The 27,500-nt window shown below is 46.9% G+C and overlaps 1 protein-coding gene across 2 annotated transcripts in view; it reads right to left on the bottom strand.

Moving 5' to 3' along the window:
• zfhx3b (zinc finger homeobox 3b) overlaps positions 1–27,500 on the bottom strand; it is a 149,477-nt gene that overhangs the window by 71,970 nt on the left and 50,007 nt on the right. For both annotated transcript variants that reach the window (XM_056607510.1, XM_056607509.1), the window contains exons 2-4: positions 15,940–18,477; positions 15,228–15,810; positions 12,321–12,817 (exon numbers count right to left, since the gene is read on the bottom strand). In XM_056607510.1, the coding sequence (XP_056463485.1) occupies positions 12,321–12,817; positions 15,228–15,810; positions 15,940–18,441 (3,582 nt within the window). In that variant the 5' untranslated portion in view covers positions 18,442–18,477. The remainder of the gene's footprint in view (positions 1–12,320; positions 12,818–15,227; positions 15,811–15,939; positions 18,478–27,500) is intronic.

The following is a 27,500-nucleotide window of genomic DNA, read 5'->3' as shown; positions in this document are numbered from 1 at the left end:
ATCCCAGAAAGGGGGCTTCGTCCGCGCTACCTCTGAGCACAGCAGGGCTGCTGCGGCACAGCTCCGACGCGGAGCGGCTGACGTATTCGTCTTGACAAAGACAAAAAGGCAAAATTGTTTTCACGGCTGTCGTATTATGCACGCGCCGGGATGAGAAGTGTTCACTCGGGTGAAAAGCCGACCGGCGTTTTCTTTTTCTCCACCGAATGAAAACAAAACAAAAGGAGCAGCGACGGGCGGATAGTAAGCGGCGAAGACACGCCATTTAGCAGCAACTCTTTCAGGCCTCACCTCACCAAGCTAAACACGCCCTGTCTCACTGATGGATCTCCTGTTTATTCAACTATTTTTAGGACAAAAGCGGAGGAATCTCCGTGGAGAAAGGCCTTCTTTTCCATTCCCCCCGTTCCCCCGCACAGCTCTCCCTCCCACAGAGGTCAGCCCAAAGAGCCCTGGTTTCATCTGCTAGCAGGAGCTGTTATTAATCAGCCATAGGGATGAGAGGGGCCAGAAGACCCCACCTCCCAGTGGTCTACTGGTGTTAGTGGTGGTGCTGGTGTGGGGGGGGGGGAGGGGGTTGTGTGGTATTGCATTTAAGGGTTTCAGCATGTGTGGGCAGGGGTGTGTTTAGGTCTGTGTTTGAGTACGGCAGTGTGTGTGTGTGTGTGTGTGTGTGTGTGTGTGTGTGTGTGTGTGTGTGTGTGTGTGTGTGTGTGTGTGTATGTTAGTGGATCATGTTTAAGTAAATGAGTGTGTGTGTTTGTGTGTGTAAGCATGTTTGTGTGTGTGTGTGTGTGTGTGTGTGTGTGTGTGTGTGTGGGTATGTGTGTGTGTAGTGTGTGTATGTATGTGTGTGTGTTTGTGTGTACGCGTGTGTGCCGTGTGCGTTTGTGGTATGTGTGTCTGTGTGTATGTGTGTGTGTGTGGGGGGGGTGTAAGTGTGTGTGTTAGTGTGTTTTTGTGTATGTATGTGTGTGTGTTTGTGTGCGTATGTGTGTGTCTGTGTGTTTGTGTGTGTGTCTGTGTATGTGTGTGTGTGTGTGTGTGTGTGTGTGTGTGTGTGTGTGTGTGTGTGTGTGTGTGTGTGTGTGTGTGTGTGTGTGTGTGTGTGTGTCTGTGTCTGTGGGTTAACGTGGGGGCGGGCGACAGATAAACACAGCCAGTAGGTGTGGAATGTATGCCCCACATGCTGCACAGTTGGTTTGATGTGTTATGTCTATGGAACTGTGTGTCCATCTCTTTCCACACTTTGACATGTCAAGTTGTCCCACGGCCGTTAAAAACAGACACACATGGGAACCAACACACACACACACACACACACACACACCCAAGAGTATGCACCGGTCTGCGTGGCCTTACAACCCCACCCCTCCCCAGCCATTCAGAAGGGCTTGGCCTCTCGTGAAGGGTGTGCAACTGGCCGGCAGGGTATGAATCATGGCGCGCAGCTGTCTAGTCCACAAGCCCACAGACAGACGGTCATGCTATACGGCAGCCTGGCATTAGTATATACGGCCCAACCAAAACGCTGCTGGCTCTGTTTAGGTCCCAGGTAGAGGAAAGGAGAAGCAGGGACAGCGTTGAGCTTTTGTATGGATTACAACGCGCGGTTGTTGGCACAGGGAGTGCAGACCACTATCAGACTCTAGACATTCAATACCATTGAAAATACGCCTTGTGATATATAACTGTGTCTTTAATGAGGTATGAGCGGGGCGTATGGGCCAGTGTCATGAAGTACAAAAAGAGCCCTGGTTTTATATAACCGTTACAGTTCACTTTGATCTTGTCTCTTGCTCCGCTGTTTATAAATCAGCCACACAAATATTTATGAGCGGAACGAGGAAAATGGCGGGTCTGGTTTGTATCTTTGCACCCCCACCTTCTCAATACACACACAGGCCCCCAACCGCATCCGCGACCAGGCGCCCGTGCACATGCTCGCGCACGCTCACACACGCACACACGCATGCTCACGGGCTTCCTCTCCCTGTTGCGTATGTGTGTGGCTGAGGCCACCTCAGGAGCAGTGAGAGTGCACAGGCCCCGAGTCACATCCATCATATCTGCTCCGCTGGCCGTTATCATGTGGCCTCAGAATGAGGCTGAGCCAATGAGAACGCAGGGAGGGGGCGGGACCAGAGAGGAGGGGAGAGGAATAGAAGGGGGGAAACACGCGAGGAAACGATGCATCACGTTGAGACATTAGCAGATAAGCAGCTGTATCTGACTAATGCTGTGTGCGCGCCCAACTCCGAGGGGACTATATGTGAAGGAGGGAGAAAAAAAAAAGGTGCAACTCCTCTCGTATTATTATGCTGTGTGTGTGTGTAAGTGTGTGTGTGTAAGTGCGTGGGAAGGGGGTGCCTGTGAGCGCACGCACGCTTTTTCTGATCCGCCTGCAGAATTCATGCATCCCCAATCCATCAGTGGAAAACCTCAATATAGAGGATTGTGTTCACGACACAGCGCTTTGCCTCACAGCTCACCTATCTGTTCGTCCTCAGACCCCAGACCCCAGCTTCTGGATCCATACTGTAATTGCTCCCCTTTGCCCCAGACCTCTGCTCTGCTCTCCCTGGTATAATGAAGCTCTACAGAGCGCTATATAACTGAGGATGAGGCGAATATCCATTCAGCGCTATTCTTACCTCGAAAAAAAGGTATATAAAGTACATATATATATATATATTGAGTTGTCCTTCGTTTGCTCCTTTTGTTTTCTCTTAATCTGCTGCTGGACTCTAATGAATGTAACATTTTCAAATGAGGGTATGGGTACCCCGCTCAGAGCTGACTTCAGCGGAAATGTAATTGCCAGTGCATGAGCTTCAGTTCAGGGGTGGGCAGCGCAGGCGGGCGGCTGGTAAGTGAGCCTGTGTGCTCATGTGCTTTGTTGCCTATATGTACTGTGCAATAAGTTATAATGTGCGTGACCGAGGGCAGAGCTGGTTGAATGAGTTGGGGGGGGGGGGGGGGGGGGATGTGGTGGGGTGGGTGGGTCGGGTGGGGGGGGGGGGGGGGGGGGGGGGTAAAGTGGAGATGTAGTGGTGGACCAGCTTGTCGATCGATGCGGTGATTGGCGGTTAATGGCTTTTCCTGTTCTGCCTTGGTAACCCTGGCCTGATGGCTGTTGCTTCTGATCAGTGATGGCAGATGGCGTTTGATTTTTTCGTGTATAAACCACTGACTTAGCGCGAGACGGCTTCATCGTGTTTAATGATCGAAAAGTTACGCCGAACACTGGGAACACTCAAATGTTTGAACTCTCATTTGCCACTAATACTCTTACCAGATGTAAGGATGGATCTCTCTAACGAGATGGCAAGAATCGGGCCATAACCTGTTCGAACACAGCATGGTATACCATCATGAACTTCATACTGCCTAGGATGTGTCTGATTTGGTTCCGTGCATCTAATTCAGAACGTCATGCTTAATTTGCGTTTCGTCAGTATGGCCCCAAAGGTGTTTGAAGAAGAAGGGAAATGTTTTAGTTGAATGAACAGTTAAGTCAAATATTAAATGTTCAAATAAGTCCTCAGGAGCACCCATAAGGTTAGCTACTGATGAGAACCAGTGGCTAGACCAGTCCATTTCACTGCATTGCACTTATCTATGAAATGACGTCTTCAACCGACGGGTCAAAGGCACTGGAGGATGCAAGGGTGAAATCGACCGAAAGCAGGTTCCATGAGTGTGAGTCTGTGTTGAGCATTTGAATAACAATTTGCATTACTCAACTCACACGTTCACAACCAACGCTAACACTTCCCAGGGATCTAACTCAAACAGTAGCTGTGCAGACAGTCCTTATGGTTCAAATTATTTCAACATAACCATTCCAACCTAACAAGCATAAATTAAGGAAATTCCTATCAAGTGACAGAGACGAACCACATGCGACCGCGATCCCAGTAGGAATCCTTCAGCGGCGGTGCTTAATGTTAAGGCCCAGTGTTGATTGAATGCGGCGATGTAGTAGAAAGAGCCTGTGAGCCTGGCAAGGGATGACGTTGAAGGATAGAATGTGATCTGGACCTCAGCCTAGAAGTTCAGTGGCTGTGCAGACTTCCTCTACTGTCTGATTCTCTGCTGCTGGACGTCCCTGGGGAGAGAGCGCGAGAGAGAGGGAGGCGGGGAAAGGCCCTCCAAGAGGACATCACATCTCCACAAATCACACCGGGATTGAAAGGGGCTTTATAAAATACAAACGTGTAAAACCTCCTAAACTCAACCACATCACACACCCCCACTCATCTATTCTTTTTACTTTCACCAGCTGTGTATTGTGAGAAAACACACACACACACACACACACACACACACACACACACACACACACACACACACACACACACACACACACACACACACACACACACACACACACAGACCTTGGAGAGATTCCCTCCAGCCCTGCTCTGTCTAGTGAGGGCCGTGAAGTGATGGCGTGCCCTCGAACAGATACACACAGCATTGTGTTTTTTTTCAATTCAAAGTGCAGTGTTTCTCAACTCTCTCTCTCTCTCTCTCTCTCTCTCTCTCTCCCTCTCTCCCTCTCTCCCTCTCTCTCTCTCTCTCTCTCTCTCTCTCTCTCTCTCTCCCTCTCTCCCTCTCTCCCTCTCCCTCTCCCTCTCCCTCTCCCTCTCCCTCTCTCTCTCTCTCTCTCTCTCTCTCTCTCTCTCTCTCTCTCTCTCATTACTAACTTTGGGACACAGGAATCAAGTGTAGATTGAACAACGGTGCCTAAGACCCATTGAAATGCATGCACTGCTTTTGCAGAGTGGCGGTTGTCCCAAGACATTTAGCATGATTGGTCTGGGACAACGCACACCTCGACCAATCCCAGAGAGCCTGTCTGCCAGGGCCAGAACAATTACAAAAACAAGCCGAGGATATCAGTAGAGCATCAATGACAATTCTGCAGCTCCAATCTCGGACCCCACCTTGACAAACAAATGGCCTAACTTGAACAACTCAAATACAACGCCTACGCTTGAACATTTCAATGTGGTACAAAGCCTCCCACAACATTGATAACCGTTACGATATTCCATCCTCCTAAATGTACTTTGCAATTTTTGCTTAAGAAGATTTATTTCTATATTTTTTTCTTCACCATTTCATGGCTTTTGTTCATTCTTTACTCCACTCAGAAAGGAAAGAGATGATGAGAAAACAAGGCACACAGTGATCTCTTCCAGAGGCCCCCAATAAAAAGCACATGACACCAGCAGGCTTCACCGCTTGATTACAAAAGGATGAAATCTTTTCCCTCACATCTGGGAAAAACATTGTCCTTATATCATTGATAGATTTACAGCTCCCACTCCTACCTCTGGACTGCAGCACAGAGCAATTACGCTGTGACTTCAGGACAGGTTATATATATATATTTATCTACCCACTTTTTTTAAGGACCATACATTTAATTAGAAACACCCCGTCCAAACAAACGAGTTGAGGGGTTTCCTCTGCAAAGCACATTCAAACCCGATCCTACACCAACTTTCACCAAAAACACCAACAAAGGTTCAAGTTAAAAAGTTTAAAGTTAAGAATAGACACACCAAGAAATACAGAGTTGCTCACTTACAATACGTGGCAATGGCACCGTAGGTTGCTTACAAAGAAAGAAATCCAAAACAACTATCCATCCATCTGTCCTGGGACTTCATTCAGTGGGGCCGACCGGCACAGCAAGCCAAGAACCCTTATCGCCCCCACGCAGCCCACCGGTGTGTACGTTTCCACGCGGCACGGGGACCTGAGAGCGGCAGCACGTCGTTCTGTGGCCCTGACCACTCGCAGACCATTAATCTGGTGGCTAAGCCACTGATGTATTGATGGCACTGAGCCCGTAAGCCTGTCAGCCTTTAGCTCCGTCCCCTCAGCTTATGAGCCACACAGATCCACATGAGCTGCCATCTCATCTGCCACACTCGAAGCAGCGTTTACCTGCCCGTCTCCAGCATGGATCTTTTCTTCGGGTTCTGGAACTAGAGGTTGCCTCTGGTATCGGGGGGGGGGGGGGGGGGGGGAACGAGTGGACGGATAGTAAATGACGACCCGTTTCAATGCAGTTTCACTACAGCGTGCGGATTGTACTTTGTTGACTCATGGTGTGCCACCGATTAAAGGAAACGTATCTGGTCCATTTGAAGACAAGGCAGAGCCGGATGTTATCTCACCGGTGTCTCTGGATTTGGGGTTGTGTGGGGGATGGGGAAGCAGCGTGTGAGTAATATCATCTTTACAAGATGGAGGCGGGCGTGTCAGAGCATACCACTGATTGGATGATAGAGGCACTCTCTGGTCAAGATCAAAGGAAGTAGGTTAGGTTCCTCAAGATGTTATTGCAGTACACTCAAGTCTGCCTTCCTCAAGCTGAAGAGAACAACTCCTACATTATATTCATTATTATTTGAAATGAGAACTAAGGCTAAAACCTTTAACTTGGAAGTAGCCATTTATAATGTTGCATAACATATATATACTTAATTTTCTTATCTAGTTTTGACATGGATTACAAAGCTACTTTTTTGGAGAGTAAATGTGTTCATTGGACAACTCGGACGGTATTTAAAGACAGCAGAGTTGAAGAATGACAGAGCAAGAGACACAAGAGGAAGGAACTCCCTGCTTCCTTCTCGCCGGGCGAGGGGTGCTAAAAGAGGATTTGGCAGACGGGAATGTTTACTTTTCCAGCCTGGTTGGATTAAAGACATTAACCCTTCAGCAGATGCCTATGCAAGACCACCCACCGGCTTGCTATCCCAGTGGTTTGTTTTGTGGGTGAATGGTGTTTGTCTTGTTTATTCAAACCAAAACTGTGGACGGATATGTGAGGAAAATGCTAGAAATGGATTGCGATGGACAAATAACTAATATGCAATCATTTCACAGGCTTGAATGTTTAATATGGGCGTCTAGGGAACTATTTATGTCTGTTAAATAGGGGAGAGGCATCCCACCAATACGGTCACAATAAGGCACACTGAGTACCAATGGTGGCCAAATGTAATTTGTTCTCGTTGAAAGTAATGGAGCCTTGTCTGCTTAAAAAAAACTAATAATAAACAACTATGACTCCTCCTTGACCATAAAAAAAAGATAATTCTAGGATATGACCCTAATATACTACAGCACACATTTCGATCTTTCCCCCACTTATATCTGTGTGATGCAAGTCCATGCCATCAATGCTATCCCTTTCAATGTGGTAGTTCTGTTGAGACAGCTGCAAGAAAGGAAGAAAAAAAAAGAAAGAGCCAACAGCCTTCTATATCTGGGCACATTTCTGGTGCTCTCGCTGTGTTTTCGTCCCCCTCACTGTGCAAGCCCAACAAACACCCACAAAGGCGCTGTTGAACTCCCAAACCGACAGTAGAAGCAGCAGCAGCAGCAGCAGCAGCGGGCAGTGGCAGCTGTGCCACAGGTCAAAGCCTCGCTCCTGCCTCTTCCTTGGCCCTCGTAACAAATGGGTCTTAAGAGGAGTTGTGAAAATGTTCCACCCTGCCAAACACTGTGCACAGGGGCCTGCCCTCCACCCCTTCCTGACTGACCTTTTTTCTCTCCAATCCAATCAGTGCTTTTGTTCAGAGCCCCTCCCACTCTTTTCCCTGTTCGGCTCGACGTGATCCACTTGAGGAACGAATACAGAGTTTGTCTTCTTGAAGGTGAGCGACTGCCTTGTAAGTGTATGGATCATAGCCCCGGTGACCTCAAAGGGCGTACAGGACTCACTGGTCTGAAAGGACTTCCTTTGCATAATGCAAGGAATTCTCGCCTGTTTTTATCACCTGGACTTCCTGATAAAATATCACACGAGCATGCAGCATGCGCTGCAAAATAAACATTTTAGTACTGAAAAGCCCTATGTTTTCATCACAGCTACGTGCACGTGCGCCAGTGTGTGTGTGTGTGTGTGTATATGTGTGCGTATACATAACCTGTGCACATGCTTGTGCATGTGCAAAGAGGGAATGGGCTGTCTCCCAGGATGTGCAGCGAGCGCTTTATTAGAGCGGTAGTACCAGTAAATCAGAGCTCAGCTCTTCCTGGAACTGCTGCAACCTTTCCCACTGAGCACTATTACTGAACAATCACAGGCCAGCCATGATAATTAGCAGAGTATCTCTGTCTAAACGAGCGTCTCTCTCTCTCTCTCTCTCTCTCTCTCTCTCTCTCTCTCTCTCTCTCTCTCTCTCTCTCTCTCTCTCTCTCTCTCTCTCTCTCTCTCTCTCTCTCTCTCTCTCTCTCTCTCTCTCACATCCCATCCCTCCTGCACCACATCCCCCTCCCCATCCCCCTACTGTCTGTCTCCCACCACCCCCACCACCTCTTCTAAGTAATGTCTGGGGGGGTGGGGGATCTGTCTCTTTCCTGTGATAGGACAGGACCCAGGTTAGTGTAGATTGCCGGCTAGGAAAGGAAAGGCCACAACTGATCCAAACACTGATTGAACGCTTCCGGGGTGACCTCGTGATTAGTCCCGGCTTTCATTTTGATTGAAAAAAATGACACTCTTTTCGTTTTTCGAGTTGGAGCCATACCTCTGCATTGGAGGGAGGATTCAGAGTCAATTTGGATAATTACCATCATTAATGCACAGGGTCATACTAGCTTGCATTCCTGATTCTGAGAGGCCAACGTTTTTTGTGCTGACTCGGATCATCAGTGAAACACGATAATGCTTCTTTACATACTGGATAATCCCTTCAGTCACATTACAGCCTCTTTCCCCTCTGTTATGCCTCTTTGCGATGATTTCCTCTCTAATAAAGTGTAGTCATTTTATTACCTTTGTGCTCAGTGACTCAAGTGGAGAGAACATTTTAGAGGAGGCAGGCTTTCTAAGTTGGAGTTGTGTTGTACGCTAGCGACTGAGTACGCCCGAGTCCCACTTAAAACAATGTTAATGCAGTAAAAACGATGAACATCCTATGAACGTAAAGCCCTGTTCTCATCAGCAAGGCAGTCAGGGTGTTTGTGTGTGTGTGTATGTGTGGGCATACTCAGAGTGAGCTTGCCCAATTTTGTGTGTGTTCAACAGAGCGCGAGCAGTATATGGGTTGGGGGGGGGGGGGGGGGGGGGTCCGAGGGGGGGGGGGAGGAGGGCGGGTGTTGGGACTTTCTTGAATAAAGATTCCCCATGTGATAGTGACGGCACTTTCTGCCTTTCTTTTCCATGGCCACGCGGCATCTGGAGTGGATTTTGTGCTCGCAGACACCGAGGAACATGATTACATTCGGGCTAACTGCGCTCTAAACTGATTATGCATGTGCCAAGCTAATGGACTACATTTGCAAGAGGAAAAATAACATCCAATCAATCTCAATTACCGCAGATCGCACACCGGCCCCCGAGACGAGGAAGGTAGCCAGCTAACTCCCACATGCCCCTCCTCCTACCCCAACCCTTGACTGGAAGCAGAGGCCTGCGCCTTCACCCATGCTTAGGGCCCCACCCGTCCTGTCTGGCCACAGAAGCCTTGGACAGGGAGCTGGATTAGTTCCATTCACCTCACCTCTCTCACACATAGCCAGGCCCCGAGGCCTGCAGCTAGCGGCATGAAGCCTATCGTATTCCCGTCGTACAGTAGAGGGCCGGCGACGCCATGAGAAGAGAGTGGGAGAGCAGCGGGCACTTCCAAATGTACAAGGCTAAACCCGGTGGTGGTATCTGTGTAGCGTAGCGTAGAGCCATCTGCGTACGCTTAGTAGTGGCTTTTATGGAAACGCATGCCATAGCCATCATGCTATAATCAGAAGCCATGGCAAACCAAGACGGGGAAAGAGGCAGGGGGGGTGAAAGGTCACATGTAAGTACAGTGAGAGGAGTGGATCGTTGAGACCACTGAGGGCATTTCAACTGCGGTACTGCAGGATACAGCAGCATTACCCCCCCTGCTGTGCGGTGGTCTATGTGGTCAGAAATACTTGCTGGATCTTTCCGTGGTCTTTAGAAACATTCCGATACATGGGGTAGTGGGGCTGATATTTTTAGAAAGCCCTAATATGGGCCTGCATACCACAGACTCTCAAATTATCCTATCCAGCATAGCCCTCGGTTTAAACCTTGCTTTTTTAATTCTCCTAATTACAGGCTCCAATTTATATGGTGCTGTGCACACAAAGGCCCTGTTTAATGCAGCCCAGTTTAATTTGGGTGAAGTGTCCCCAAGATTTCCCACATCTTACAAACCCCCGCTTGTGCTGACTTGATGAAAAAAAGGTTAAAATGCTGCTATTTGCATCATATTTCTTTTGGTAGGAATACATGAATGGCAAGTTGCCTCCTTCTTCATCCCTGCATAATATAACAGGCTGGGTGCGCAGGCCTGTGGGGCGCCGCAGGGTTTTGTCTGTCAGTCACTCCTCTGCCCTGGCAAATCCGATACGACACGAGGACTGTGACACTGTCAAGTGGCAAGCCACATGCTGTCAAGTAGGCCGCGCTACCATGTACTTGTCACGCGCTGATCACGTTTGCAGGCCAGGAAATTCAGGTCGTTGGCTGCAGTGTTTTTTTTTTTTTTTTTGCCCTCATTGTCTTTGTGGTGTTTTTCTTTTTTTTTTTTTGTATTAGCCACTGAGCTTAAGAGGACAACAGTGTGGTGGGAAAACGGTTTTTGACGCAAGAGCAGGTAAAAAAATGTGTCTTAAGGTTGATGCACTCTTCCGTTACTCAGGAGATCAATTGGTTTTAAGTCTGGAGCCATTTTAAGAGGCTTAAGTAATGAAAAATGATCATGCCTGGATGTGTTGTACATATTTAATCCCCCACACAGCCTGTGCACCGTGGCATATGTCCCCGCGCTCTCTTGTAAAACCGAGCCCAAGCCAGGAAAAGGGAAGAAAAAAAATCTGTCTGTTTCTCTTTATTCCTTCTTCCCTAACGTAAGGTGGAGGCAGACACACACAGTGTAATATAAGCCTCGTAATGTCCTTCTAAGACAAAATATACCTCTCCTTAAGTACGATGAGGTTTTTGTAGACCTAATTCTTTCACATGTCCTCCTTTGCTTTCTTTGTTGTTTAAATACTGCAACTCATTGTTCTAGCGGTCAAGTGAGAAAATTATCATTTCCCAAAAAGGGTTGGACGTGCAAATGATCAGGATACAATTCCGCAGCAGTGAGTGGAGGCTGCCTACATGTGTTAAAACAGTTCTGCCTAACCATATTAACTTCATTTTTAAGTCATGTGTTTAATTTTTTATAAATGATCATGATTGTGGTATGAATCATCCAATAAAATGTGTCTCATAGATGAGTACATAGAGAAGTTTGGCTTTCAGCAAGTATATTTATTTGTGTGTATAAGTGTGTGTGTGTGTGTGTGTGTGTGTGTGTGTGTGTGTGTGTGTGTGTGTGTGTGTGTGTGTGTGTGTGTGTGTGTGTGTGTGTGTGTGTGTGTGTGTGTGTGTGTGTGTGTGTGCATGTGTGTGTGTGTATGTGTATGTGCCAGTGTGTCAATACATGTCTGTGTGCATCCTTGTATGTGCAGCTTTTTTGCCAGTTCGGGTTAAACACAGAGTGGCCACAGACCCACACACAGGATAGGTGCCTAAGTGGAATCAGGCCTGTTAGATTTATGGCCATTTGTTCGGAGAGTGTTCATCCATTGGCTATTATGGAATGATTAGAGGAGAAGGTGAAGCTCCAAGTCCAGCAAAAATCAATACGGCTGTCGAGAGCGATTCAGCCTTTCCCACTCTGAGGAGTATTAGCACCAAACGTCTGTCCCTGCACACTTCTTCATCCCCCTCCAACTGATTCACCCCCGTAAGCCTCCGAACCAACCCCACCTGCCATGTCCTTGTCGCGTGGCCCTGCTGCACTGGGCGCCTTCTGGGAAGTCAGAGGTCAGGACGACAACGCTATCTTTCATGCCTATAGAGAGCTTCTAATGCTAGTTAAGCACTGGGGTGAGGCTACTGCAATCGTTTTTCTGTGTGGACGCCAGTTAGCTTCACAGCAGGGATCGGTTGAGGCAGCCATTGGTGCCAACATGTCTGACACACTGGGCAAAAACATGTCCGCCACACTGGGCAATAACATGTCTGACCCACTGGGTAACAACATAACGTCTGTCGTGTTACAGCTAAGCTGCTTTTGCCTAATTTAATCATTGCTGAATATGACAGGGTTGACATTCGTTCATATTGTTATTTCCAGTTATGTCAATACCATTTTTGTCTGTTGGAATTCTAAAATGGTATTCGGACATCATTTACGACAGCATTTCTCCGGGGAACGAGGGAATACTAAGAGCGCAAGACCAAAAAAACGGGGATGAAAGCCACCAACCTTGTACACTTTGAGGCTAGCCTCGTGGCGAGAGTTGACGGTATGCATCCTCAGCTTGTCGAGGCTGTTGGTGTAGTAGTCGCACGCGTTGCACTTGAGGTGCACCGGGTTGCCGATGGCAACGCACTTGAGGCGCCACTCGTTGCCCTTGCCCCCTTCCTTGATGTGGGCCACCAGCTGGTACTTCTGGACGTGCTTGTCCGTCTTGCAGTGCAGCTGGAAGTTGGCCTTCAGCTGGGTGGTGTAGCGGCACAGCTTGCACTGGTGCGAGTCCCCCACCACCGCGCGCCACTCCTCCTCCGGCAGGCTGCGCTCGGCTCCCATGTGCATGCCCAGTACATCCAGGTTGTCCGTGGTGAAGCGGTTGCACACGGCGCACTGGAAGAGCTTGAGAGAGGGGTCCCCCGTGGCAGAGAGGTTCTCCCCGAGAGACATCAGCTCCTCGGACACCAGCGGACCGCCGCCCAGCCGGACGTCCATGGGGATGTCTCCGCCCACTGTGGGGACAGACAGACAGACAGACATGGGGGGGGGGGGGGGGGTCAGCAGGGTCAAGTGAGATGAAGATGTTGGTTGAGTCTGTTGTTGTTTTTCATGAGGCTAGTGTTTGTTGCTATATCCTACAAACGACATACAAGTAGGGACTAAATAACAGGATGATGCTTAACTGTATTATCGTCCACGTGTTATTTATACCTTTTTTTAAGTAGGTAAAGAAATAAACATTGTTGTCCATCTAATTTTTAGTAAATTGGTGTATAATGGGCAGGTTTAAAAGTAAAAGTAAAAGTATGCATTTCAAACTTTCGAAGTCAGAGTGGATTCGCTCTCAAGGTCCAATACCACATGGAGGATAATGTACCATGTGTGTATTTATGAGCCTGAACACTGGACTTTCTTCACAGAGAAGAAACTCAGAAATGGAGTTACATGTAGGCTATTTTAGAATGGGTCACTTCTGTGGCTTGACACTAAATCATCTAGGAGGCCACAAGCTCCGCAAAAAAGAAAGTTATTTTATGATTAGTGAGAACTAAAGAGTTCCCAAGCACACATTACAGTAAATCACATAGAGCAGTCCTTGTTCACTGAATAATAATAAGAAAAATCCACTACTCAGTTTAGATTATTTTGCTTTGTTCATTCTAGATTGCCTCTAAATCAATACAGACATCAGGCAGATTAATCCTTGCTTGGTACGGAACACACAATCTAAACAATGGAGGGAGAAAACACACCATGAGCATATCCAACAACAGAAATTATGTCGATGAAGGCTTGGTAGACAAAAAAAAAGGGGGGGAAATTAGGCAAGTATGACCAGGGAGTTTTTGCCTGCTGATCTTTAATCTATCACTGCCCAGACTGAGCATGCTGCCTTAACCCCTCCTCACTTTACACTAAATTCATTCCAGCAGCCCCTTTTTATTTACTGCTGTAGTATGCGCCCTAGCCTCTGACTTTCCCCCATTACCTGAGTTTTTTTATAGCCAGGAGAGGGAGACCTGTGAGAAGCACAAACCAGAACCCCTCCTTCCTTCCTCCATTCTATCATTTCTTTTTTAACATCTCACAACTCTCTCTCTCATTCCTATGAGGCTCTCAGCCTCTCTTGCTTTGCGAGCTCAATGATCTAGCACAGGCCCTGGATACTTTTCCACTAAATACCTTCACGGCTGTACAAAATAATATGCTATCAGAGGGATTTTGGGGCTTTCTCAATTTGAGATGTGGACGGTAGAAATTGTACACATGGCTGTGTTATAATGTATTCGATATTTTCAGTCTATACTTATGATGGAAAGGGATATGTTTATAAATTGGCAATTTATCTCAAATAACTAAATAAATAATCGTTGACATTAGAGAATAATATAGGAATCTTGGAAGTACCGATACATGAAGAGTCCAAGTCTTTCTCCGCCAGTTGGATCAATCCAATGTATCTAACATTTTCTGGATTGTGAAAGACCAGGTCTGCACTAGTCTCAGGCAGTATTTCATACCAAAAGGAAAGTGTGTCTGATCAGGGACATGGAAGCCAGTTTAATATCAAGTATGCACCATGAGTATTTTCATTTAATATTGGTGCTTGTGCAGAATATAAGGTCACAGCATTCCTCAGGAGTGTGACTATGCATGACACCGCTGTAGTTTACGGGCCCAGACTAATGTCTCATCATTGCCTCCCTGTAACATGCTTATTAAGACTCGCCTCAGAGGAAAAATGAACCAGATGGCAAAAGAAGGGGGAAAAAAAATGAGTCACAGCAATCCATTCTTGCTCTTGTCTTTGAAGTAGCAACAGTTAGAAACAAGTCAATGCGTACTGTGGGGTTATAAATGGCACGCCATCCACTCAACTACGCTGCTGAATTACCCACGCCTGGTCCTCTATCCTCATATCTTTGGCCGAGATACAATTTATAGCAGTAATTAAAAAAACTTGGAACTGCACAGTACTTAAGTGGCAAAGTTCAGCCACAGTTTTCAAATTATGACATAAAAAGGGCCCATGTTCAGCGAGGGAGCGGCAGCCTCGGGTACAACGGGGGCTCAGGAGAACAGGGAGACTGGGGCCCCACACAAAAAATTGGCCCCCTTTCAAAATGCCCCAGATATAGTGTCATAGTCTGAAAAGTATCTCCATGAAGGAAAAGATTTGAGAAATGTGTATGGACTGCTATCTATTGAGTCATGATCATTTTAGTTCTAGACATTGTTTCATAACTAATATGGTGTTGAGTAACAATATCTTCTGATGGTTGATTCTTAATTTTGTGTCTTGGTTTCCTTCTTGTTGTTGAACATTTTAAGGACATGCAAATTACAGAAAGCCAGTTGAGAGTACTGGCAGTTTTCAAACTGTTTTCCGTGGGCTCTTGAAACACTGAGCTAACAACTTACCCAATGCAGGGGCCAAAGCAGCCATGTTGGGATCCAAGTGGAAGCCCCCCATCAGGAACTGGGCTTCAGCTCCGGCCGGGTCTATCTTCAGGCCCGGGGGCAGGCTCATGTTCTGGGTCAGGTAGTATTGGTATAGCTCGGCCTCAGAGGGCGAGGGCATAGCTCCCAGGCCCAGTCGGCCGTGTTGCATCTGGGTCACGTTCTGCTGGAGCAGCATCATGTTGTGCATGTGCTTCTCACTGGTCATGTGGATCCGGAGGTTCCGCGCCACGTTGGTCTCGTAGTCACACACCTCGCAGCGCCACGTCGGCTTGCTTTTGGGCTTTGTGGGCGAGGGGGCTCCACACGGCCCGGGCATGTGGGCCGAGGACTGCGTCGGGTGATGATGATGGACGGGGTGATGGCTGCTGACCTGGGTCACCGACGGAACCGCCACTACCCCGCCTGGGGTATGCCCAAACACCTGCTCCTGAGAAGAGCAAATAGTGCCACCGTTCTGCAGCGTCTGCATGTTGTTCAAGTGCTTGTCTGACTGCATGTGGATGCTCAGGTTGCCCTTGGTGGTGGTCGAATAGTTGCACACCTACAACACAGGAAATACAGTTTAAATCAAAACAAATTGAAAATACTGTCAAATCAGTTCAAGTGGCTATGTCAAATAACTCATGTATATACAATAATGCAACATCAACTTAGTATTTTCTCCACCAACCTCACAACGGAAGGGCTTGTAGCCACAAGTGTAACTCTCTCCGCGGGCCAGACGTGGGTGACTCTGACCACTGGTGCAGTACATGCAGGAGCCCCCCGAGTCTGGGTGCTTCTCCTTCATGTGAGCCTCCAGGGTCTGCTGGTACTTGTAATGCCAGTTGCACTTAGGACACTTGAGTGTCTTGCAGGAGTTGCGGGAGTGCATCATGGTCATGTGACCGCCCAAGGAACGCGAGGAGCCTAAAACGGTATCACATTTTGGGCATTCAACCCCACTTCCTCCGGCGCCTCCAGGCCCATGGTTTTGGGAACACTCACCCATCCCCGTCATGTCACAGGGCCCCCCTTGGAGGTTGAGAGCATGGGACGAGGGGTGGAGGTGGTGGAGATGGTGGTGCATGTGATGATGGTGCAGGAGGGCTCCATTCTCCTCTTCCCCCTCTGCTGGGCAATCATTTGGTTCTGGCGCTGTGGCACTATCTCGATTGGCACTTTCGTCAGCGGCAACGCTGGAGGCCAGAGGTGAGGAGGAGGTGCCGGCTGCATTGTCCTCACTCCCTCTGACGGCAGCTGCCGCCATTGCCATGGGGACAGTGGGCCCCTGGCAGTTAAAGCTCAGAGGGAGCTCCGAGGTCCTTCCCCCACCATCTGCAGCTAAAAGGTCTTCCTTAAGGGAGGAAGCTGTGGAAGCCGGAGCTTTGTTGTTCAGCATGGGACTGACTGCAGTGGTGCAGACAGAAGGCTGGAGAGCGCTACTAGGCATTAATAAAGGAGATTTGGAAATGCTTTGGTTTGAGTCAGCCGGTTCCCCCATGTCACCTCTATCGCTGCTACTGTTGCCACCACAGGCTACCCCAGTGCCATCCTCTTCCACCTCATCGTCAACCTCACCCAACAGTTCCTCTTCCTCTTCTGAACCACCCACCTGGCCTGAAAGGCAAAATTTGCTCTCACATCCATCTACATCCCGTTCCCCACCCTTAAATGTCCCCTCTTTACCACCAGGCCCCTCTGTTCTCCCTCCCTGTTTGGGCAGGGCGCTGGAGTCTTTGGCAGAGCCTGGGGTAGAGGTAAGAGTGGGTGCTTTGGGATTACCCAGTCCTCCAAGGGAAAGGACTGAGCTCTGTTGGATTTGTTGCTGCTGTGGCTCGAGGCCAGAGTCAGGATCCTCATCCAACAGGGCGTCTACTCCACCACTGCTGCATCCAGACTCTAGATGGACACCACTGAAGGTTCCATAGAAACTCTGGCCAGAGTTGATAGGAAGCAGGCCGGGCGGTGGAGGAGAAGTCTTATTTTTTGGTTCCAGGAAACTGATAAGGGGTTCTTTATCCTTCCCAATGCCCTGGATAATGGCAGATGCTTGCTTGTCCCCCAGTAGCCGGCGCTCATCCTCACACAGTGTCATACGGTGATCATGGACAGCGTGAGTGGCAAAGGAACGCGCATAGCCAAAGGACAGCTTGCAGATAAAACACATGAGAATGGGCTTTCCTTTGCCATAGAGGGCTAGCCCATCAAATTTGGAGAAATCCACGTTGTTGGGAACATCTTTGGATACGCAGGACTTCTTGGCAGACCCGTCACTGTTCAGGTAATCCTTGTTGCTTTTGTGCCGCACGTCAAAAACACGGAAACTGTGCAGGACAGGACTCAGGCCTGCCAGGGTTGAGGTATTGGGTAAACCTTGGTCTGAATTTCCAAACCACTTCCCGAAGGACGAGGCTATGTGGAAGGTGTTAATGATCTGAGGGTAGACCGATGATGAAGACCCAGCAGGCTCTCCTGGTTTTCCCCCACTGGTGAGAGAGTTTGAGGGAATCAAGCCGGGCACCGTACTGGCACCGCTTTGGATCAACTGACTGAGACTCTCAACTATGTAGGCTGAGCCGTCTGGCTGGTACACTATCTCTCCAGCTAGGTTCTCCACATCACTGTTCTCCTCTTCCTCTTCCTCCTCCCCGTCTTCACTCCCACTCTCAGCTGTACCCCTTGGTTGTGGGGGCTGCTGTCGCAGAAGAGTGGGCATCCCTCCACCCCCTGGAGCCATCGGCATTCCAGGGAAAGGCTGAAGACTTGGAAAGCAGCTGTCAATTTCCATTTCGTCCAAATCCTCAGATTCTTCCTCCTCTGCACCGCTAAGACCTTCTTGCTCCTCCTCCTCCTCCTCCTCCTCCTCCTCCCCCTCAAAGCCCTCTCTCTGGAAGTGAAGCTGTCCTGTGTCAGAGTTGTCAACCTGGGCCCGTGGTGATGTCAGGTTAGGCTGCTGCTGCTGAGACTGCGGCTCTCTCAGCCCCTCATGGGGAGTGTTTAGGTTTTGGATTTGAGACGGGTAAGGAGCAGATTGAGACAGGGGGTCCAGGGAAGGGGGGCGGTTGTTGGAAGGGACCTGTGAGTTAGAGAGGTCGTTCCAGGGTTGTGGCGATCGGTGCTGCTGGGATGAGCTGGAGGAGCCGAGCCCATCGTCTATCCCAGAAACCACGGGAGACTCACAGCTGTCCATGCTGATGCCTACATGAGGCGTTCATCGCATCTGGGCCTGAATAGAGAGAACACAGAGAGGAGAGGCAATATTGGTTGAGTTTCAAACGGCAATGTCGAGGACTCAATGAGAGAACTCAGTGAGAACACATGAAAGACACAATTGAATGGATATGTGCAAACCTCAGCAAAGAGAAACACACACACACACATGCATATGAATGGGAACAACTGTTATATATATTGTATTTGGTAGAGACAAACATCTGAGATATAATTGGAAAAATGACAGAGTGCTCATTATGCTAGATTAGGTACTTAAACACAATACCAGAGACAAGCACTAATAAGCCATCCATGATTCATCTGCCTGCCATATCAGGGAGGTACCATCTTTTATCTTCACCTTCCAAACAACACCCATAATCTTACATTCTGCAAATCCTACATCCGTTTTTAATTAACTTGGATTCAGAAAGGAGCAGAAAACAGGCATTTTAGTTAAAAAAAAAAAAATCATTGTGCGATAATTAGACTCAGAGAAAGCCACCCATCACTGCATTACACATTTACATAACTGGGGGAAAAAGTAAAGTGCAACGATTAAAACTGTGATGCTATTTCGGAGTCAACTCCCAAGAAGAAATGCTCAACAATATCACAATACCAGCGATAATCGTACTCTATTTGAGTTGAGCGTAAACAACATAGTGCATAACGCTCGCACAATAATTGGTTACGTGCATACCAACTCTTAAAAAGAGGGGGGGAAAAAAAATGTATTTTGAATGTGACAGAAATAGCTGATCTAGGGTGGAACTTTACTGCAGCTGTGTTTAGATCAACCATCCAATAACCTCTGTGCTCAGCCGGGTTTCAAACACTCCAGCCATCATCTGCCACTGAAATAATAAATGGGAGCAGAGCTTTCGGGAGCTGGCCGTGCCCTGAGCATTTGAGCGGCTCAACCCAGGCCACAATTTAGAGCACAGAGGATATAAAATGATAGTGCGAGATACTGCTGAGCTAATAATTTTATTAAAGGGATGCAGCCAACATTGATTAAAGGGGCGACCGGGCTGAAACCAATAACTCTGGCCTGCCCTTTAACCTGCCAGTGCTGAATATTACATGAGCAAAGTTTCCCGGCACCATAGCCGTCGCCATGCTGAAGCTGATTAGCACATTCACTGCTCCCTCTCTTGATTTATTTACTTATTTACTTAGGGATGCAAATCCTGGCAGTGAACTTTCTGTACCCCCGCACCATAACACATGAACTGCTAACGGCTGGGTCAGAGGGGACAGATTGATCATGTCTGTTTAGTCGCGCTGTTTGTGCTAATGTCGGATGCATACTCTCTATGCTAAATATGCATAAACACACACAGGCACAAACACCTCTCACATATGTAAAGAATAGATTATTTCAGTTGATCAGTCACAATGTTTTGATTCAATTACAGCAAGCAACCTATTAAATGTTACACATGTATACCGAGACGTTGTGTTCTCATAAAGGAAATGGTCACAGGATCTTCCTGCCATCATGGTCCACCCGGTTTTATTGTTTACTCTCCACACAAGCTAGCTCTGATGGCCTCTTTGTTGCTTTGCATACAAAATGAAAGATATTAAGCAGGCTGGCGTATTAACAGGATTGCTTTATAGAGGCAGACATGATTTAAAGCAGACTGCCATATTGAGTGAGGGGATACTAGCCCTACTGGTCTGTATTTATTATGAGCTCCATTAATAAAAGAGGAGACTATGAACTCAACAGCCATTTCATGCAAATAGGCTGAGGGCAGGAAAGTATTGGATCCAAACAAACAGAATTAATCTGCGCTCGTCAAATAGACAGAGTGATTCTTTGAACTAAAGGCACCTGTCCTAGGCAGACAAGGCACAGGAAAAATGCAATCAAAGAATCATGATGTGACTCATGACGTGGCCCCGCCGTTAAAGAATATAAATAAAAAAAGGGATTCTGTTTGAACACAAAACAGCTTTACACCTTTTCCCCCCTCTAATCTACTTCATCTGCCCCCTCCTCCTCCGGATTCCACTACCTGTCCCAACCGGGCCCGGGAAATACTGGACCCGCATATACTCACTAATACTCTGAGATATGCCCACAGTATGACAAACTTGGCTGTATTCTGTGCCTTGATGATTGCACACTTGGAATACTGCTACATTGTACAACCAAAATAACCTCTCTCTTGCTTCAGGGAAATGACCGGTCGAACACGGGCAACAAGATGACCCCCTCGATAAACAACAGGACTCTTAAGGTCAACCGGGGAATGACCAATTCTTGCAAAGACCAGCGTTGCTCCTTAAAGTCACGATGGTGTAATTCAATAAACTGCAGTGGTTACTGATGAGCAATGGGATTGTCTGGAGTCACCAAGTCGGAGATGGGCCAACTGATAAAATGCTGTTTGTGTCTCTAGGAGGGCTGCCCGCCTCAGTGACACCTGCTTAAAGCAGGAAAAGCTTTAATCTCCAGGAGGCACTAAACAAGGGAGGGAGACAGACATGGAGACGCGGCCGAAGTCTTACAGGGGAAGTGCAGGAGGCCGGTGACTTTGTATGCTGACTCTGTTAATAACCGCAAATCAAAATGAATCATGCCTGCGGAGGCATAGTGACTAAGGGCATGAGTGGTAATACCCAATGTAAAATATTGTACACATTTCAATTTGTGTTTGCTTACACTCACTACTGCCTACTTGTAGACGAATAAAAAACAAAGAGTTGTGTCGCCGTGTTCCATGGTCGAATCATGGGGGTCTACAGAAGCAACAATAAGCAATCTATGCTGCAGACAAAACAAGCCTCGACGCACAGTAAGAGATAATCAGAGAGAAGAAAAGGCAAATTCCAAAGCGACTGCAGTGGAGCATGCCCGTGCACACAACCTGACCATTGAGCACACTCCAGCTGCCATCTGAGGAGACATTATGACACTACCTTCCGTTTATTCCTCTCCTCTGGTACACTAATGAAAACAAAAGCCCTGTTCAACCTCCTCCCTCCCGCCATCCTAACCAAAACAGATATGCTTAGTCCCCCGAAGAGAAAGGGGAGCCTAGGTCTTAATGAACCCTGTCAGAGAGCAGGTCTGGATGTCATTGGGGCAGGGATGGAAAATGAGATAAGTTTTTTTATTTATGGCTCCTTTCATTAGGTGGGATTTACCGCTCGAGTAAGGGAGGAATTAAAGGCTAAGGAGCCTTCTGATTATAAGCATGCCCAATCGCCCGCCTGAAGGCCTTATGTTCCCTCCCGAGGACCCTGCTCTTCAGGGATCCATGGGGAATTTGTTCTGGCCAAGGCCAAACTCACCATCCTGCAAAAGTAGGAACATTAACGGCCAGCCGTATTGCCACCTTTCCAGCATTGAGGGAGCACCACATAAAGAGAAACACCTATCGTGTTCCCTGTATACTCTACTCCGTCCACCCAGTACAATGCAGAGGCAGCAGCACTCTGTGTTGTTCCTGGGTAATGCTGCTTGTCTACGTCTGGTGTCTAAGCCATCACAGAGCTTGGCCAGCCACCGCAGGGTAAGGGGCGCTTATTGGAAAATCAATGGAGTAAATGCTAAGCAAGTTACAGGAAGATGTGGGAAGGAAGGGCTTTTATTGATAAAGCAGAGATAGGCCTTTGATGGCGCACAGGGAATATACCCACTGATTGAGGGACCCTGTAGACCTTTGTAGGCAGATTTAGGTCTTGTTTACAAATGTTCCTCATAATAACTCATTCATGCAGTCCTATAGCTGACTTTTTAGGCCAAACGCAAGCCAAAATCCTAACAATTTCAAAATGTCATCAATAATCAAGCTACACAGTCAAACCAGTGCTTATCATTTCAAGTTCAGCAAGGATGTAAAACATTAACGGTCGTTGCTTGCTGGAAACATCTTGTCCACACTCTTTTTCCAGTGTATATAATGCAAACGTAAGGGTGTTCCATTGTTGCTCCAGCTTCAGAAGGCAAAAAGTCCCCTCAGGTCGATGGCACTCATCCTGTAAACAGGGCTTCCCGTAAAATCAATGATCTTCAGTAGGAGCTATCAGTTTGTTGAACAGAAATAGCTTTGGCTGTGTTGAGTGTGTCTGCGGGCATGTGTGTTTTAAGGGTCTGTCTTAGAGTATGTCTTAGAGATGTCAGAGTTAAGACAAAGCGCTTCTATTATGTCAAAGTCCCTATTAATCTATGTTTCTGTGGATCTAAATATAGCACTACAACTCACAGCGTACACCGCTATATGTACCAAACAATTAAAGGCTTAGAGAGCAATGCTTTCCATTTTCACAGTCATTCTGCCAGAGAAGATATCACTTGAGAAATGGCCTTTTTAACATTAATAACCAAGGCTTGGTAGAGTGGATCAGCTGTATTATAATCATCCAACAAGTCGCATGGAGAAGGATAGCACACAATGTGCACATGGCTGCTGACCACCAACAAGACAAGGCCTAGCAAACGATCGGTGCAGAGCATGGCTGGCAAAGAAATCAAAATAGTGTGCGGCTAGGATAGCGGTTGTCTCCTCACTTTTAAAGGGTGTGATGGAAATAGCATACGAGTGTAATTAGAAGTAGTTAATTAGCTGTGGGTTAATTAATGGGATCTGAGAAGTGTTGGAGAAAGAGGTGGTGGGGTGGCAAAGCAAGGGGAAACAGCGAACGCACAGCAGGAAGCTCCAGTCTCCCGCCAATTAGCAACCAGCATGGGGGGGCTGCTATGGTAGACGCCGGAGAGCACAAATGAGAAAAGCCCCATATCATTTCACACACAAAACACTGTGCCACGGAGCACGCCGAACACACTCCGGTTAAATCAGGATGTTAGTTAGAAATGGTTGTTGTTGTCCCCTTGTTGCTTTTGTAAAGCGATTTTATTTACGGTTTACAGGCACTTGATTCAACTGAATGTTTTAAAAAGAATCATAGAGATGTGCGATGCAAAGGTGCATGCAAAACAATTCAACAGAGTACAGAAAAATACATGCTCATTATGGCACCCCTATACAATTTCTCTCTATTTCCAGCTGTATTGCTTTGCTGCGTTTGTCTCAGCCGGTTTGTTGAGCAGGAGTCCTTGTGTTTTATGAATGCATAAATTATCCCTGGGAGAAAGGTATTGATGTATAATCAGAGAAGGGCTATTGTGCACAGGCTTACGTCCGCCCTCAGGCAGATGCACAGTGTGAACACTGCATGTACTAGCACACAGCGGGCAGTCGTTTAGTTTGCAAGACAACGAGAGATAGAGAGAGAGAGAGAGAGAGAGAGAGAGAGAGAGAGAGAGAGAGAGAGAGATGCACAATATGAATATTATTTTAAATCGTCTACACTTCTACCCTTTCATTTTATCTACCCAAATTGAGACTAGACTGGTGTGGAGGATGAAAGGTTGACCTGAAACCTTGGCCACAGAGCAGTCTGTGTCCAAGGAGGAATTGATTCTCCCACGAGACGGGAATGCAGTGGAACTGCATGGATAATACTTTAGTGCATTGGTCAGGCGCTGGCCCTAATCAATTACATTAACGCTTGGGAAGAGTTCTATGTCTAGAACACGGCAATGGCCTGAATGTTGTGTAAAACATATACATACAGATTTGCGAGGCTGTGTCCCTCTGGTGAGAATGAAGAGAATGAAGCGAGAGCAAAAGTGAAAATGACAAACAGAGAGCCGGACAGACAGAGAGCCAGACGAACAGACCGACGGACAGACAGACAGACAGACAGACAGACAAATAGATTAAGAGCTATGGCCAATGAAAGGTCAGGACCATAGGGAGCAAATATATGACAATCAGAGTCATCAAAGCCCCGGGACCTTCATTTCTACTAATTATCAAATCGGCTCTATTTATAACTGCAGGAAGCAGCCGTCCCCACGGGAGAGGATGGAAGTGAAATCTGCAAAGTACAGGGCTTTTCTGAGCTTCTCTGTTTGCACTCACTCACATCTCTACCCGCGCCACGGCAACAGGACGAGGGTGACAAGAGGAAACAGAGCGGTTGACCACAAGTTGGAGAGGAATTGTTATTGTTGAAAGTAAACCGAGGGAGAACACAATGTACGAATAGGGCCGAGGGTGAGCGTGGTGTGATAAAAACCCTTCCACGCTCTTTAAGGTGACAAGCTAGCCCATGTAAAAAGAAAATGCTTAACCAGCTAGATCAAAGTCCCGTTTACCACTATTGCACAGGCACACATACAATTACTCACACACGCACACACACACACACACACATTCTAGCAGCGATGCAGTTAAGGCAAGCCAACCACAAACACAGTTGTTAAATGATCAATACCATTGAAATATTAAACCTTAAGAAGCCACATTATTGATTAGGAGCCCAATGATAAAGCTGTTTATTATCATAATTGTGGGGCTCTATATTTATGTTTTGGAGAGGTCTTGAGCTACCCGGTTACAAACGGCTTTGGCTGAAAGTGCCTCATCTCCCTAAACCCAATCCCGGGAGCTCAAAATATGCTTGTTAGTTACGGCAGTAGGGTAACCCATGCATTGTATTGTATTAGTACAGAGGAGCACAGGGCAAACAGTACTTATTCGTCAAGTTTGACAGGAATCAGCATAGCTGGGAGCCCCGGTCCAATTGCTCTTGCAGCAGCCAAAGCCAAGCTTGTCTAGTTATTTTGAGATGTGGTGTGTGAGGAGGATTCACAGTGGCACCACAGGCCAGCAGCACACATACCACCAGACAGAGGTCCACATGGGAGCTGGAGTTAGGTGACATGCAGGGCTCAGACTCTGACAGACACTGGGGGGCTGGATGGGGTCAGGGATAACACGTCTGTAATCCAGGGCCTTTCTATGTAATCTACAAAACAAATACCTGAGTAATGACCTGCTCCTGCACCTGGTAAAACACAAGGTTCACTGGCACCTGGAATTAGACAAATATCCACCATGGAGCCCTCTTAAAGGCACACCATGGAACACCCTTAAAGGAAAACATGTTTTCTGTAGATACTTCAACAGTTATGGAACATGGTCGTGTCTCTGGCTGCAGCTAATGATCATTTTCATAGGCGATTAATCTGACGATTTTCTTTCGAGTAATCGATTGATGATTTAGTCTATGAAACGTCATTAATAATAGCAAATGCCATCAGAAGTTACCACGGTGCAACGTGATGTCTTAAATGTTCTTGCTTTATCTAAGAGGCAGCCGAGAAAAACGAAACAATTATTTTTATAATGCTCCATGAACCAAATATTTGAATCGAACTGCAACATTAAGGAGCGAATGTTTGCTCTTTGTACTTGATGAATGACCTAAACGATAAATCAGTTATACTAATTATATCCAATACATTTTCTGTCGATGGACTAATCAGTGCATCAACTAATCGTTGCAGCCCTAGACATTAAGATAACGTCTTAATGTGTAATAAAAAGAACAAAAAAAAAGCATGCTGATCTTGTAACATGTAGGTGAACTGACCCGCCATAATAACAATCATTTGATTCACTTAAGAGTTTTAAGAGTGAAAGTGCGGGGCAATACTACTTGCCTGAGGATCTGGCAGAGTGTTTTGTTGAGCATTTAAACCTGAGCAGGGTGATAAGATCCTTCGAGTTAGCATGGGAAGGCCAAAAGACCAGGAAACCTGAGCAATCCGGATGAAATCTGTCTGGGGTGAGAGAAGAGCTCTGGAAAGTCGTGCCATGTTATGTGTGACCAATGTTTTCCACGATATCTCTTTAATGCTCCTTATTTTCTAGATCACGCCGTAGAAGGCATGCAAACATGCATCCATAGACAACCATACCCCCACACACATGTAGGCACACAAGCATGGCATATGATTATGCATAGATAGTATAGGATACAGATGGCAGACCCCCCCCCCCCCCCCTCCACACACACACACACACACTCACAGTCACAGAGCACAGTATTTCTTCGAAGATGACTTCTTCACAGAAATACTGTGACCTGTCCCCTAATTCTAATTAGAGTGTTTCTTTGAAGAACCTACACAGCCCTGCCATTCACTCTCCACTTTACATTTGCTAAAGTCATTAATGACAAAGATTCAAATGGAAAACCGAAAATCGTTCTTGTACACAAATACTTCTTTTATGAGGCTTGGCCCAAATTCCTCTCTGCTTAGTTGAAGCCTTTATCCTGGGAAACAAGCTGCACCCATTTAAACAATTAAACTCTGGGGAGAAGGGCCCTCTATTGGAACCGTCATCCCTTTCCCTTAACTGAATTATGGACAGTTAATAAAGTAACTAACATAATGCGACTTAAGAAGAGGCCAAAGTACAATTTTGCCCTCACAATGGCAGGTCGAGAAAATAAAACAATAACAGGGAGTGTCACTGTATATAAAAGGATATTCATACCCCTTGTGAGGGTTTGAGATGGGTGTGACATGATGCTAAGTACTTTTAAACATGCACTCACAATGCATGGGTCTCCTATTACTGACATCACAAACATCTGTTCACACATCTGAACTGTGACAAGGTCAACATGTGCACCCAAAGTCAAAGACAACCATAATCTCATGAGAAGAAATGCTGAGAGTTGTTAGTCACATTTATCAAACATCTTGCCTTTCAATAGTTCAAATACAGTTTTGAGTGCAATGTGCACAATTATAATAATTGCTACAAAAAGACGAACTATGTTATGTTCCAAATCTACACTGTTGCAGTTTACACAAACACGCCTCATAAATCAGATACTGGCACAATCACTTGGCTAAAAAGAGAACCAAACATGCCCTGCAGTTCCCAAGGACAAATGCCAAGTCAAACTTGGAGAGGTGACATGCATTCCGTCGATGAAAAGCTTAGAGATGAGGAACTGTCAGCATAGGAAGCACAAAGACCGAACAACACAAAGAGAGAAAACAAGTTGTTAAGTGTATAACAAGGTGGCCTGGAGGGCAATGCTGGAAGACAACTCAGCACTCGACTCTGAAGAGTGCAGGGAAACATCAAACATGCTTCATTCAACGTCAATGTTTGAACGTTAGTGTGAAAAATGCACAGTGTTCATATG

Source organism: Gadus chalcogrammus, chromosome 14, assembly GCF_026213295.1.
Source record: "Gadus chalcogrammus isolate NIFS_2021 chromosome 14, NIFS_Gcha_1.0, whole genome shotgun sequence".
Taxonomy (NCBI): domain Eukaryota; kingdom Metazoa; phylum Chordata; class Actinopteri; order Gadiformes; family Gadidae; genus Gadus; species Gadus chalcogrammus.
Note: the sequence above shows the minus strand (reverse complement) of the source record. Positions and strands in the feature narration are given on the sequence as shown.